This window comes from Melozone crissalis, unplaced genomic scaffold (assembly GCF_028551555.1).
Source record: "Melozone crissalis strain CALT ecotype California unplaced genomic scaffold, PUWL_Pcris_2 ptg000088l_1, whole genome shotgun sequence".
Taxonomy (NCBI): Eukaryota; Metazoa; Chordata; class Aves; order Passeriformes; family Passerellidae; genus Melozone; species Melozone crissalis.
The window spans coordinates 3,498,532-3,509,333 of NW_026535865.1; the positions used below are offsets into that span (position 1 = coordinate 3,498,532).

The 10,802-nt window shown below is 46.5% G+C and overlaps 1 protein-coding gene across 1 annotated transcript; it reads left to right on the top strand.

Annotated features, from left to right (window-relative positions):
* Positions 1-399: 399 nt before the first annotated feature.
* Positions 400-8,711, top strand: SLC35E1 (solute carrier family 35 member E1). Its single transcript, XM_054291204.1, has 6 exons — positions 400-799; positions 1,430-1,500; positions 1,795-1,932; positions 2,608-2,733; positions 3,207-3,452; positions 4,964-8,711. Exons 1-6 carry the CDS (start codon positions 400-402, stop codon positions 5,192-5,194), a joined length of 1,212 nt encoding a protein of 403 aa, XP_054147179.1. The 3' UTR covers positions 5,195-8,711.
* Positions 8,712-10,802: the final 2,091 nt, after the last annotated feature.

The following is a 10,802-nucleotide window of genomic DNA, read 5'->3' on the forward strand; positions in this document are numbered from 1 at the left end:
GCCCGGCTCACGGCAATCCCTGGGGCTCCATCGCCTTCGGACCCCGCGGGGCCGGGCCCGGCTCACGGCAGCCCCTGGGGCTCCATCGCCCCGGGACGGGCACGGAGGGCGCGGGGATACCGCGGGGCCGAGCCCGGCTCACAGTAACCCTGGGGCTCCATCACCCTGTGCGGGGCTGGGCCCGGCTCACGGCAACCCCTGGGGCTCCATCGCCCCGAAGCCGGTACCAGGAGCGCGGGGATCCCGCGGGGCCGGGCCCGGGCCGGGCGGGGCGGAGGCAGCCAAGCGCCGGAGGAACGGAGGAAGTGACGCCCGGATCCCGCCGTGGCCCCGCGGCCGCCCCGCCCCAGGAAGCGACGCGCCGGGGCCGCGCTGACGTTCGGCGGCGGCTGCGGAGCGATGGCGGCGCCGCTGGCGGCTCCGGGCGGCGCCGGGGCCGGTGGCGGGCCCGGGGCGGGGGCGGCGCGGGGCGGGCGCGGGCCGGCGCTGCGGGAGGGGGCGCGGGTGTCGGCGCTGTGCCTCGCCTGGTACGGGCTGAGCGCCGGCGGGAACGTGGTGAACAAGCTGCTGCTGGGCGGCTTCCCGCGGCCCGTCACCGTGTCGCTGTTCCACATCCTGGGGCTGTGCGGGCTCCTGCCGCCGCTGCTCCGCGCCTGGCGCGTCCCGCCCGCCGGGCCCGCGCAGCTGCCGCCCCGCGCCTACCCCCGCTACATCCTCCCGCTCGCCTTCGGCAAGTACTTCGCCTCCGTGTCCGCGCACGTCTCCCTCTGGAGGGTGCCCGTGTCCTACGCGCACACAGGTGAGGGATGCGGGTGTCCCTGGGGTGTCCCGGTGCTGGCTGTGCTCGTACGGAGGTGCTCGGGGGGTGCCCTGGGGGTCAGAGTGTATTCATGCCCAGGGGTGTGACCTGAAGCAAGGTGTGTGCTTGTATTGGCACCTGGTGCAGTGTCCCGGTACCTAGTGTGGGTGCCCAGTGCAGTGTCCCAGTACCTTCTCTGTGCTCCTACAGCTATCCATTGCAGTGTCCCAGTACTCTCTCTGTGTTGTGAATACCCAGTGCAGTGTCCCAGTGCCCAGTGTGGTGTCCCAGTACCCACCCTGTGCTCGTACCGGTGCCCATTGCAGTGTCCCAGTGCCCAGTGTGTGCTGTTGGCACCCAGTGCAGCATCCCAGTGCTCACTGTGTGTGCTGTGTATCCCCAGAGCTGTGCCCCTGTCCCCAGTGTGTGCTGGCAGCAGATCCAGGGGCAGTGCCCCAGTGTGTGCCCTGTGGGTGCCCAGAGCACCAAGGTCCGGTTGGTGACAAGTGTCCAAGTGTCCAGGACAATGACAGGAATGGAGCACCCATCCTGGGCTGGGCTCCGTCCCTGTGCTGGTGGTGGTTGCTGGAGCTGTCCCAGTCCCCAGTGATGTTTTCTTGCTGTCCCCAGTGAAAGCCACCATGCCCATCTGGGTGGTTCTGCTGTCACGGATCATCATGAAGGAGAAGCAGACGACGAAGGTGCGGACAGGTTTGCTGAGGTTTCTTCTCTTGGTGCTGCTTGGGGGAGGCTGTGCTGGCTTTGGATAGATTTTGTGACTAGAATTAGATTTTTAAAATCCCTTTTCCTTTTGTTGTGAGTGAACAATGACCAGGGTGATGCTGTGTGATGCACAGGAGTTGTCAGTGTCTACTGCAGTCACTTAAATTTCCTTGAGCTGCAGCAGTAAAATGGTTGATCCCTAAATCAGCAGGATGTATAAACTGGTGGAAAATTCTTAGCAGATGGAATTTACCCCTCTGTCCCTGCTGCAGGTGTACCTGTCCCTGATCCCCATCATCACTGGTGTCCTGCTGGCCACGGTCACAGAGCTGTCCTTTGACATGTGGGGACTCATCAGTGCCCTTGCTGCTACGCTGTGCTTTTCTCTTCAGAACATCTTCTCAAAGAAGGTACAGCTGTGTTCCCAGCTCTGGTGTCACCCTTCAGCAGGACAGGCTGTCATTTCAGTTACATAAATGGATTTTTTTTAGTTGGCTTTGCAATCAGACAAGCCCAGAGGGTTGGTTGTTATTTTGTGTGTTCCCTGCAGCTCTTCCTACCTGTTGAAGCTGTTACACTGAGTTTATCCTGAGCCCTTTCTTTACTCTTCAATGTGGATTTTTTTTTTTCTGGTGGCAATTCAGTAGTGCTCAAATTAATGTATCTTGTTATATCAAAATCATTCCTCTGTGCTGAGCAAGTCGCTGTCAACACTGAGCACTCCTTGAAACCACAGTAACAAAATTAAAATGTGTGGTTTGCTTCTATTTAGTTACAAAATGGTTTCTGTTTTGTAGAGCTATCAATATATATTATATAAATTAATTTATATTATATTATATTATATTATATTATATTATATTATATTATGATGTATTATATAAATTATATCTATTAATATTAATATCTTGTTGGTACTAAGAGCCACCACTGAAAAAAACATTATTTTTCAAAAACACATCAATTTTTCTTTGGCTATCCTAATAGAAAATTAATATTATAAGGATATTTACTTATTTTCCTATTTTACCTGGCACCTGGAGCAGTTTGTTTCCTGACTGCTGTTCAATAATGGCTCTTGCTAGGTGTTGAGGGATTCCAGAATTCACCACCTTCGGTTGCTGAACATCCTTGGCTGCCACGCTGTGTTCTTCATGATCCCAACCTGGGTCCTGGTGGATCTTTCTTCCTTCTTGGTAGAGAATGACTTGGTAAGTGCAGAATTTGGAGAACTGTTTGCTATTATGAAAGAAAATAGAAAAAAAAACCAAACAAACTCCAGCAACCAACCAGAAAAGTGCTCTGAAGTGTTTCAGTGTGGAAGGAAGTGTTGTGAAACACCTGCAGATTGTTTCACAGGAGTTAACAAAGTGTTTATTGTGAGAACAATATTATTATTATTGTTATTATTCCTGTCAGGGTTAGCAGGGGCAGTTCATGGACAGCAGAAATGTCCGGAGTTGGGAGCTGGAGGCAGAACAAACACTCCCAGAGTGTTGGGGAATTTCCTCCTCTGGTTTCTCTGAGTTGGGAATTGCATAAAGCAAAGAGCTTGGGGGCCTCTTCAGAGCTCAGTGCAGACATTCCTGCTCCAAAGGCAGCTAAAAGTGCCTCAGGCTGTGTTTGTGTTGTTACCTGAAACCCGAGATAATTTTTTTTCCTCCTGCTGTTTACTTTTCCACAGAGCTCCATGTCCCATTGGTCCTGGACCTTGATGCTGCTTATAATCAGTGGATTCTGTAATTTTGCCCAGAATGTGATTGCCTTCAGCATCCTGAACCTGATCAGCCCCCTGAGTTACTCGGTGGCCAATGCCACCAAGAGGATCATGGTGATCACCGTGTCCCTCATCATGCTGCGCAACCCCGTCACCAGCACCAACGTCCTGGGCATGATGACAGCCATCCTGGGGGTCTTCCTCTACAACAAGGTGAGGTTTGTTCACCAGGAAACACAGCTGGAGCAGTCCTGCAGCTTTGAATGATTGTTTGTACAAGTTGGAGCAAAAACAGGCAACACAAAAGGCACAAAGTTCCATTGCAGAGGAGGGATGAGCATGGCCCAGGTGGAGGATTTGGGTCACAGCAGCTGCTGGGCCTCTCACACAATTAAATTTTGATCTTGAGCTCTTTTTGAAAAGAGAAGTAACTCGGAATCTCTTGAGCAAAAGTTTGTTTGGCATGTGAGAGGAGTGAGGTTTTTATTAGAAGCCACTGATATTTTAAGGCTGTAATAAAAAAAGTGATGTGGCTGTAGGACTGGCTGCTTTTTTCTGGGTATGGGAATATGTCTGGGTGGTATCTTAGGTGATATCTAAGGAAATCTGCCTGCACTGAAGGGTTGTGAGGGTTTGGAAGGGCTGCCCAGGGAGGTTTGGAGTGTCCATTCCATCCCTGGAGGTGTCCAAGGAAGGCACTCAGTGCCACAGGGTGGGGATAGGGCAGAGCTTGGACTTGATGATCTCAGATTTTCCTGTGGGAATCTTTAAAATTAGAGGGTTTGGGGAAAGCTGCAAAAGGGAGGTTTTAGAGACAGCAGAACTGCAATTAGAGCTAAGCAGTAGCCATGAGATTTGACAGCAAAAAAGTTCTATGAGAAGTAGAAAGTAAGGACAACTAGAACAATGGTCTGTGTATTAATGCTTGGATAGAATAACTCCCTAAACTACAGAAAAATATATCTAGTGAGATATTATGAAGTTCTAATTATAAGTAATATCATTAGAGTAATATTACTGATTATTAAAGTAATATTAATTATTAAGCTAATAATAATTAATTATTAAAGTAATATTAATGAATACTGATTATTAAAGTAAACATTAATAAGTTAATATTGATTTTTACCAAGTAATATTAGTATATTAATTAGATATTAGAAAATTCTAAGCTTAATAATGGAGCTCTGTGCATTGAGTTTGAAGGCTTAAAAGCAGGTATTGTATTTGAAATAAGCAAGAATTGTTTTAACCAAAGGTAGGTGTTATTATAGTGACTGAATAGAACTGCTGTCAATATAGAATATATACTATAAGAATATATACTATAGAATATATACTGTAGAATATATACTATACATATAAATACTGTCAATATATACTATTCTATTCTATAGAATATGTGCTATAGAATATATACTACACAGATATAAATGCTGTCAATAAAATTCTTGCTTTGTGTGATTGGTCAAAAAACTTTTAAGTGACATTAAGTGACTTCTAAGTGACAAGTAACATTAGGTTCTTTGTCTGCTGCCTGGGATGTGAGCTGCTGGCATCTTCCCATTGCCATAACCCTGTAATGAGACAGATGCTGGAAAATAAAACAGTTTGGGAAGTGTCCCCAGCATCCCCATCCCATTTGTGATTTGTACACCAACCCCAAGCCAGTGATATTTGCCCAGCCCAAATGATTCTGTGACAAACTTTCTTTCCTTTCCCAGACAAAATACGATGCAAACCAAGAGGCAAAGAAGCAGCAGCTTCTCCCAGTGACCACTGGAGACCTGGTGAACTTGGAAAGGCACCGAAATGCTGCTGAGAAGTCCCAGAATGGACTCGCAGCCTTTGGCCAGCACGGGGACTTCCTGCGCAGCAACGTCCTCACAGAGCACTTGCAGTTCAGCAGGCAGAGCTACCCCACAGCCTACAACCTCAATAGGTTTGATATTTAGGATCTCCTGGCACAAAGGTACAGACTGTGATATCAAAGTGTCCCCAGCATTATCAGAACACTTCCAGTACATCCATGAATGTCACGGAGCCATTGAGGTGTGCAGCTTGCAGGGCAGGGCAGGGGAGCGGTGCAGGAGCTGCTGGGCTGAGCTTTAAACCTGGGACAGCCAGACCTGGAACAGCTTTAAACCTGGGACAGCCAGACCTGGAAGAGCTTTAAACCAGAGCTGACACTGGAACCAACCTCACAGAGCAGGTCCTGCTGAGGTGGGAGTGACACTGCACGGTGGAACATCTGCCACTGCTCCTTTCAGGCTCTGCCAGCTCCTTGTTCTCTTGGCAGCTGAATTCTGGCCAGTATCTCCTTTCCATGCTGGTAATGTCACCTTTAACTTGTTCTCTAATAACGGTTCAATGATCCTTTTGATGAAGCTTTCAGGAAGAAGTGAAAGCAAGGGGTGTATGTGCTGATCAGGATTTGCCTGGGGAGGATCAGCTGTAGGCAGGTAAGGTCGAGTTCATCTCCAGCATCTGTGCAGCTCCTTGTGGATATTCACAACTCCTGTGCCTCTGCCTCCAGCCCTGGATGAGAAAGCAGAATTGTTTCTGCAGGAGCAGGCAGTGGAAGGATTGATTTCTCCCAGAACCGCTTCAGGAAAAACACAGTTCTCCAAATCACTGCTCGTGGCAGAGAACAGCCAAGCCCAACCTAAAATCATCATTGTTTTCTGAATCATGTAGTCCAGACATTGCTATCCCCTGGCCATGCAGGAAACTCCTTCAATAAAAAGTGTTTGGAATAATGTGATTTTATTTTTTTACTTGCTTCACACCTGTTCTTTCAAAACTGTTTTGTTGCTTTAGAAATTGAAAGGTGAAAGGTGTTTTGTTCTCACTTTTATGCTCTCTTATATGAGTTATATCTTTTCAATGCATTGATTTGAACAATCACCATTATTAATTGTTTCTTAAATCTTTTTAGCCTCTAATTTGGGTTTTTTAAATTTCTTAATCACTGCTGTTGGAGTAGCTGTGTGGATTTAGGTTGACTTCCACCTCCTGCTGAAAGAAATTAAATTTTGTATCCTGTGCTGTTCCTGCAACTCCCCTGGCTCGAATAGGAAATGAAAGAAAAACTGAAAAACTGTTTGAATCAGCAGTAAATAGATAATTTATGGCTGAAAACTGGTTCAGAATAAATTCTAGACAAGGTGATTGTGTGTGTCAGGTACAGATTTGTGCATGGAAGGGATGAACCTTGGCTTTCCTTCCTTTGAATGAAATTCCTTGGAATGAAGTGAAAGCCAACTTGGAACTTGGGTTTCACTGAATCAGAATTTTCTGTCCTTGCTTTAGTAAAAGATTTTAGGGGCCTTCTTTCCTTCCCAGACTGTTGTACAGTGAGACTTTGATAGCATAACTTTTATGCTTTTAACCAGAGAGGTACCAGGGACAAACCCCAGGGTGTGTCCCAGAACACTCCTCTTATTTATTGCTTTCAAATGACCATTTCCATGATGTGAGATGATGATTTGGCTCCTTTCTGGATAATAAAGGATTTATTTTTAAGTGCAAGATCAAGCTGATCTTATTCTTTTGGCTGCTGGGGTGGTAGTTACACGAACAGCATGTGAGAGGAGTGAGGTTTTTATTGTTCCACCAGAGTCCAAAAGAGGAAATGGTCCTTCTGAAACTTCAAAAATGGGTTAAAAATGCTGCTGCTGCTGGGTGTGAGCAGAACTTCTTGCCTTGACTGGAGTTCAGTGTTAATGCCAGCTGAGAATTTGGGATTTTGGCAGAAAATCTAAATAAATCTGAACAAGGTCATGAGGAAATCTTTCCTTCAGGTGAAATTTCTTTTGCCTGGTCCAGTATTAATGAGTGTATAATTACTTCTTTGGAATATGGGGAAAATGCCAAATGTGGATTTCTAGGGCTCATTTGCCAACATTTCAATGCTTTTACCTGAAAGTAAAAAGGATTTGGTGCTGACTCTGGGTTTGGATTTGGATTTGGTGAACTCTGGATTTGAATTTGGTGCTGACTCTGCAGAGACTCATTTGAGGCTGAGATTTCAGAAGGGGCTGAAATTTTCCAGCTGCTCTCAAAGGCTGGGACCTGGTGAATCCTGCAAACCCTGAATTGTGTCTTTGTGCCTCAGTTTCCCTTTTGGGAAATGGAGATTATTCTTCTTTAATCACGGGGGGTAAAATACCAGAAAAAAGTGGCAGTGGGGATGTGCAGGGATCCTCTGAGTTCATCTCCCCATCCTCTGCTGTGCCAGGTTCCTGCAACTTCAGCTGCCACAGGGAGTAAATAAAAACCAGACCAGAGATTTTATTAAAAATATTCAGATTTGTTTCCTTTTAAAGAACGTAACCAAACCTTTTCTGGCAAATGTTTTCACAGTGAGCTTGCCCTGCACACTTCCCAGAGAAGATTTAAGCTCAGTTTTTTTCTGTAGTCTTGCCAGCAGCTGAAGGTTTCCTGTTCAGAACTGTCCCAAATTCCAGTCTGGCCCAAAATGAGGATTTCCCAGGAGGATAAAGGATCTTTTTAGGGCTCAGGAATGAATCTGCTCCAGGTCTGTGGGCAGTAGGGAGGGCTGGGTGTGGTGCAGGGGGACATTAAACCTGCCAGGTTCCACAGGGTGGATTTGCTGGATCCCAAATCCCAGTCCTTAAGCAATATTGCCCCCATCGAGGGAAAGGAACTTCCTGGCATTGCTGAAATAAACATTTGCATCTTGGAGCTGTGCAAGGTTTTTTGTTTGGCCAAGTGGGATGTTTGTTTTAAGCTGGTTTGTAAATGAGGGGTGTGTTTGGCTCTGTACACAGGGCTGGGGGAAGGACAGAAAAGCTGGAATAAAGAGGGCAAAGTCTGCACAATGTGTACAATGACCCTGTTATTAAATCAAAGGCAAGGGTTTGGGTTCACTCCTTGCAGGAAGCTCTGGGAGTGTCATAATGGGCACTGCTGAGGAGCTGGGTGGATGTGATCACTCACAAATGCTGAAACCAGGGTTAGAACTGGACTTACTTGAGATATTTTGATTTTTACTATGCATTTTTTACACAGAAATTCATCACAACATTGAAAAACTTCTTCCCCAAGCAGCCCTGGGTAGTTGTGGAAATAAGAAAACCAAATTCCCCCCACTCCGTGTGGGTGTTCTGTTGGCAGTTCCAAAGAGTATTTGGTGCTCTTTAAAAATATTCCCCCTGCAGGTTCAATTTTGGTAAGAGGATCTTTATCATCTGGTAAAATGCTTGTGGTTTTTAAATAACTGAATGCTAAATAAAATTGAGGCAAGACTTAGGCTTTGTAAGTGCACAGTGATTTGTAAAAATAGTGTTGGTATTTTGGGGTCAACTCATGATGATTTCCAAAGCTCAGTTTTCCTTTCTAATCTGTTCAAACCCATTTTTTTCTGATGCAGCATTTTGCAGCAGAAGGAGTTTCTGCCATGTGGCTCTTTGTGAAACAGGTGCAATATAAATAAAGGGAAAATTTTGTTTTTTCAAGGCTTAAATTTCTGGGTCGTGCTGTGAGCTGTTAAAAATAATTCTGAAATCTCTTTGTGATGATGTTCAGGGCAGTGAAAGGAATTTCTTAACCCTGAAGTGACAGGTGGTGCAGATATCCAAGGGGTACCCAGCTTTTTTTTTGTTGTTATTTTATATTAATCTCCTATAAATTGATGGGAATATGGATGAGTTTCCCAAAAAACCCAAACCAACCCCACACCCCTAATTCCTGTGTGGAATCCTGCCCTTCAGCAAATGAACTTTTTGGTGTTGTTTTCCTGTTTAGTTGTTCTGTGAAGTTCTGGATGTCACTCAGTGGATCCTGCTGAGATTCCTTTGGAACAAAAAGGAGCTGTGACACTGGGACAAAATTGTCACACTGGGACTGCAGCTCCTGGGGCTCCTTCCTGCCTTCACCAGGAGGTCACACAGCTTTTGGTGGATCCCTGTGCAGCAAATCCCCAGGGTCACTGGGCTGGGGACACTGGTGAGTCCCTGGTGTCATTGTGCTGGGGACAGCAGCAAATCCCCAATGTCACTGTGCTGGGGAGAGCAGAAAATTCCTGATGTCACTGTGCTGGTGACACCAGTGAGCCCCCAGTGTCACTGGGATGGGGACACCAGCGAATCCCTGATGTCACTGTGCTGAGGACAGCAGAAAATTCCTGATGTCACTGTGCTGGGGACACTAGCAAATCGTTGATGTCACTGTGTTGGGGGACAGCAGTGAGTCCCCAGTGTCACTGTGCTGGGGGCACCATTGAGTCCCTGGTATCACAGTTCTGGGGAAAGCAGAAAATTCCTGATGTCACTGTGCTGGGGACACAAGCAAATCCCTGCTGTCACAGTGCTGGGGTCAGCAGCGAGTCCCTGATGTCACAGTGCTGGGGAAACCAGCAAGCCCCCAGTGTCACTGTGCTGGGGACAGCAGCAAGCTCCTGATGTCACCATGCTGGGCATAGCAGTAAATACCCAGTGTCACTGTGCTGGGGGACACTAGTGAGTCCCTGGTGTCATTGTGCCAGGGGACAGCAGAAAATTCTTGATATCACTGTGCCAGGGGACACCAGTGAGTCCCTGGTGTCACTGTGCTGGGGACAGCAGCAATTCCCCAATATCACTGTGCTAGAGACAGCAGTGAATCCCTGATGTCACTGTGCCAGTGCCACCAGCGAGTCCCCGGTGTCACCCCCGTTCCTGCCCTGCAGTTCCACCTTTATCCACAAGGCGGCGCAGCGAGCGAGCCCTCAGGACGCTGCAGTTCCTCCCGGTCACCGCCAGGCGGCGACAGCAGCGACTGAAATAGAACCAAAATCCCAGACTTCAGTTTGTTAGAGGAAAAAATAAACACAGAAACCTCGATTTCCTCCTCATAGAAGCGATTTTCTTACAATTTCAAGGTCTGCATGCTTAATTTTTACATATATATATATATAAAAGTTATATTTGTATGTTCAAGAGCTATATGTATCTGTACTCAGAATTCCTTACCTTCTAAAATTTCTGTGTATTATACAGATGAACAGGGTTATTTGGAAAAACCCTCAGTTATTATATCAATTAATATTATTTTTCAGTATGTGTATTAATAAGAAATTTTCAAGCAAGGAATTAAAACATAGGGACAGGAAGCCAGAGGTGGATGGAAGAAATTCTCATTGAATTCTCAAGCATTCTCATGTTTGGCTTTTAGGGTTTTATGCTGAAGGTGCAAAGCATGAACAGAGCAGGCTATCAGCATCAGAGGGAGGTGAACAAGGTGAGCACTGAGCCCTAGACTGAACTCAATCCTACTTTTCAGGCCTCCTTCCTTCTTCTTCCTCCTCTCTCTCCTTCCCCCTTTCTCCCAGCTCTCCTTCCTCCTCCACTTTCTACTCCTGTAATGACAGAAAACTAAAATGGAAATGCAGAAAGAATATTTAAACTTAATGGCAGAAAGGAAATAATTAAAGACAGGCAGAGTCTGCCAAGCCCCAGATCTATCAGTTCTCTTCAAAGCTCACATTGCTAAAAGCAGATTGTGGACCTTGTGAGAGGTTTCAAAGTCATTAAAGAGACAAAGACTCCAAAACCAAAAAAA

Excerpts from the sequence above, each read along its gene's own strand:
- SLC35E1 (XM_054291204.1), top strand. The coding sequence starts at position 400 with ATGGCGGCGCCGCTGGCGGCTCCGGGCGGCGCCGGGGCCGGTGGCGGG. Across the intron at positions 800-1,429 it reads CGTGTCCTACGCGCACACAG|TGAAAGCCACCATGCCCATC; the intron begins GTGAGGGATGCG and ends TGCTGTCCCCAG. Across the intron at positions 1,933-2,607 it reads AGAACATCTTCTCAAAGAAG|GTGTTGAGGGATTCCAGAAT; the intron begins GTACAGCTGTGT and ends GGCTCTTGCTAG.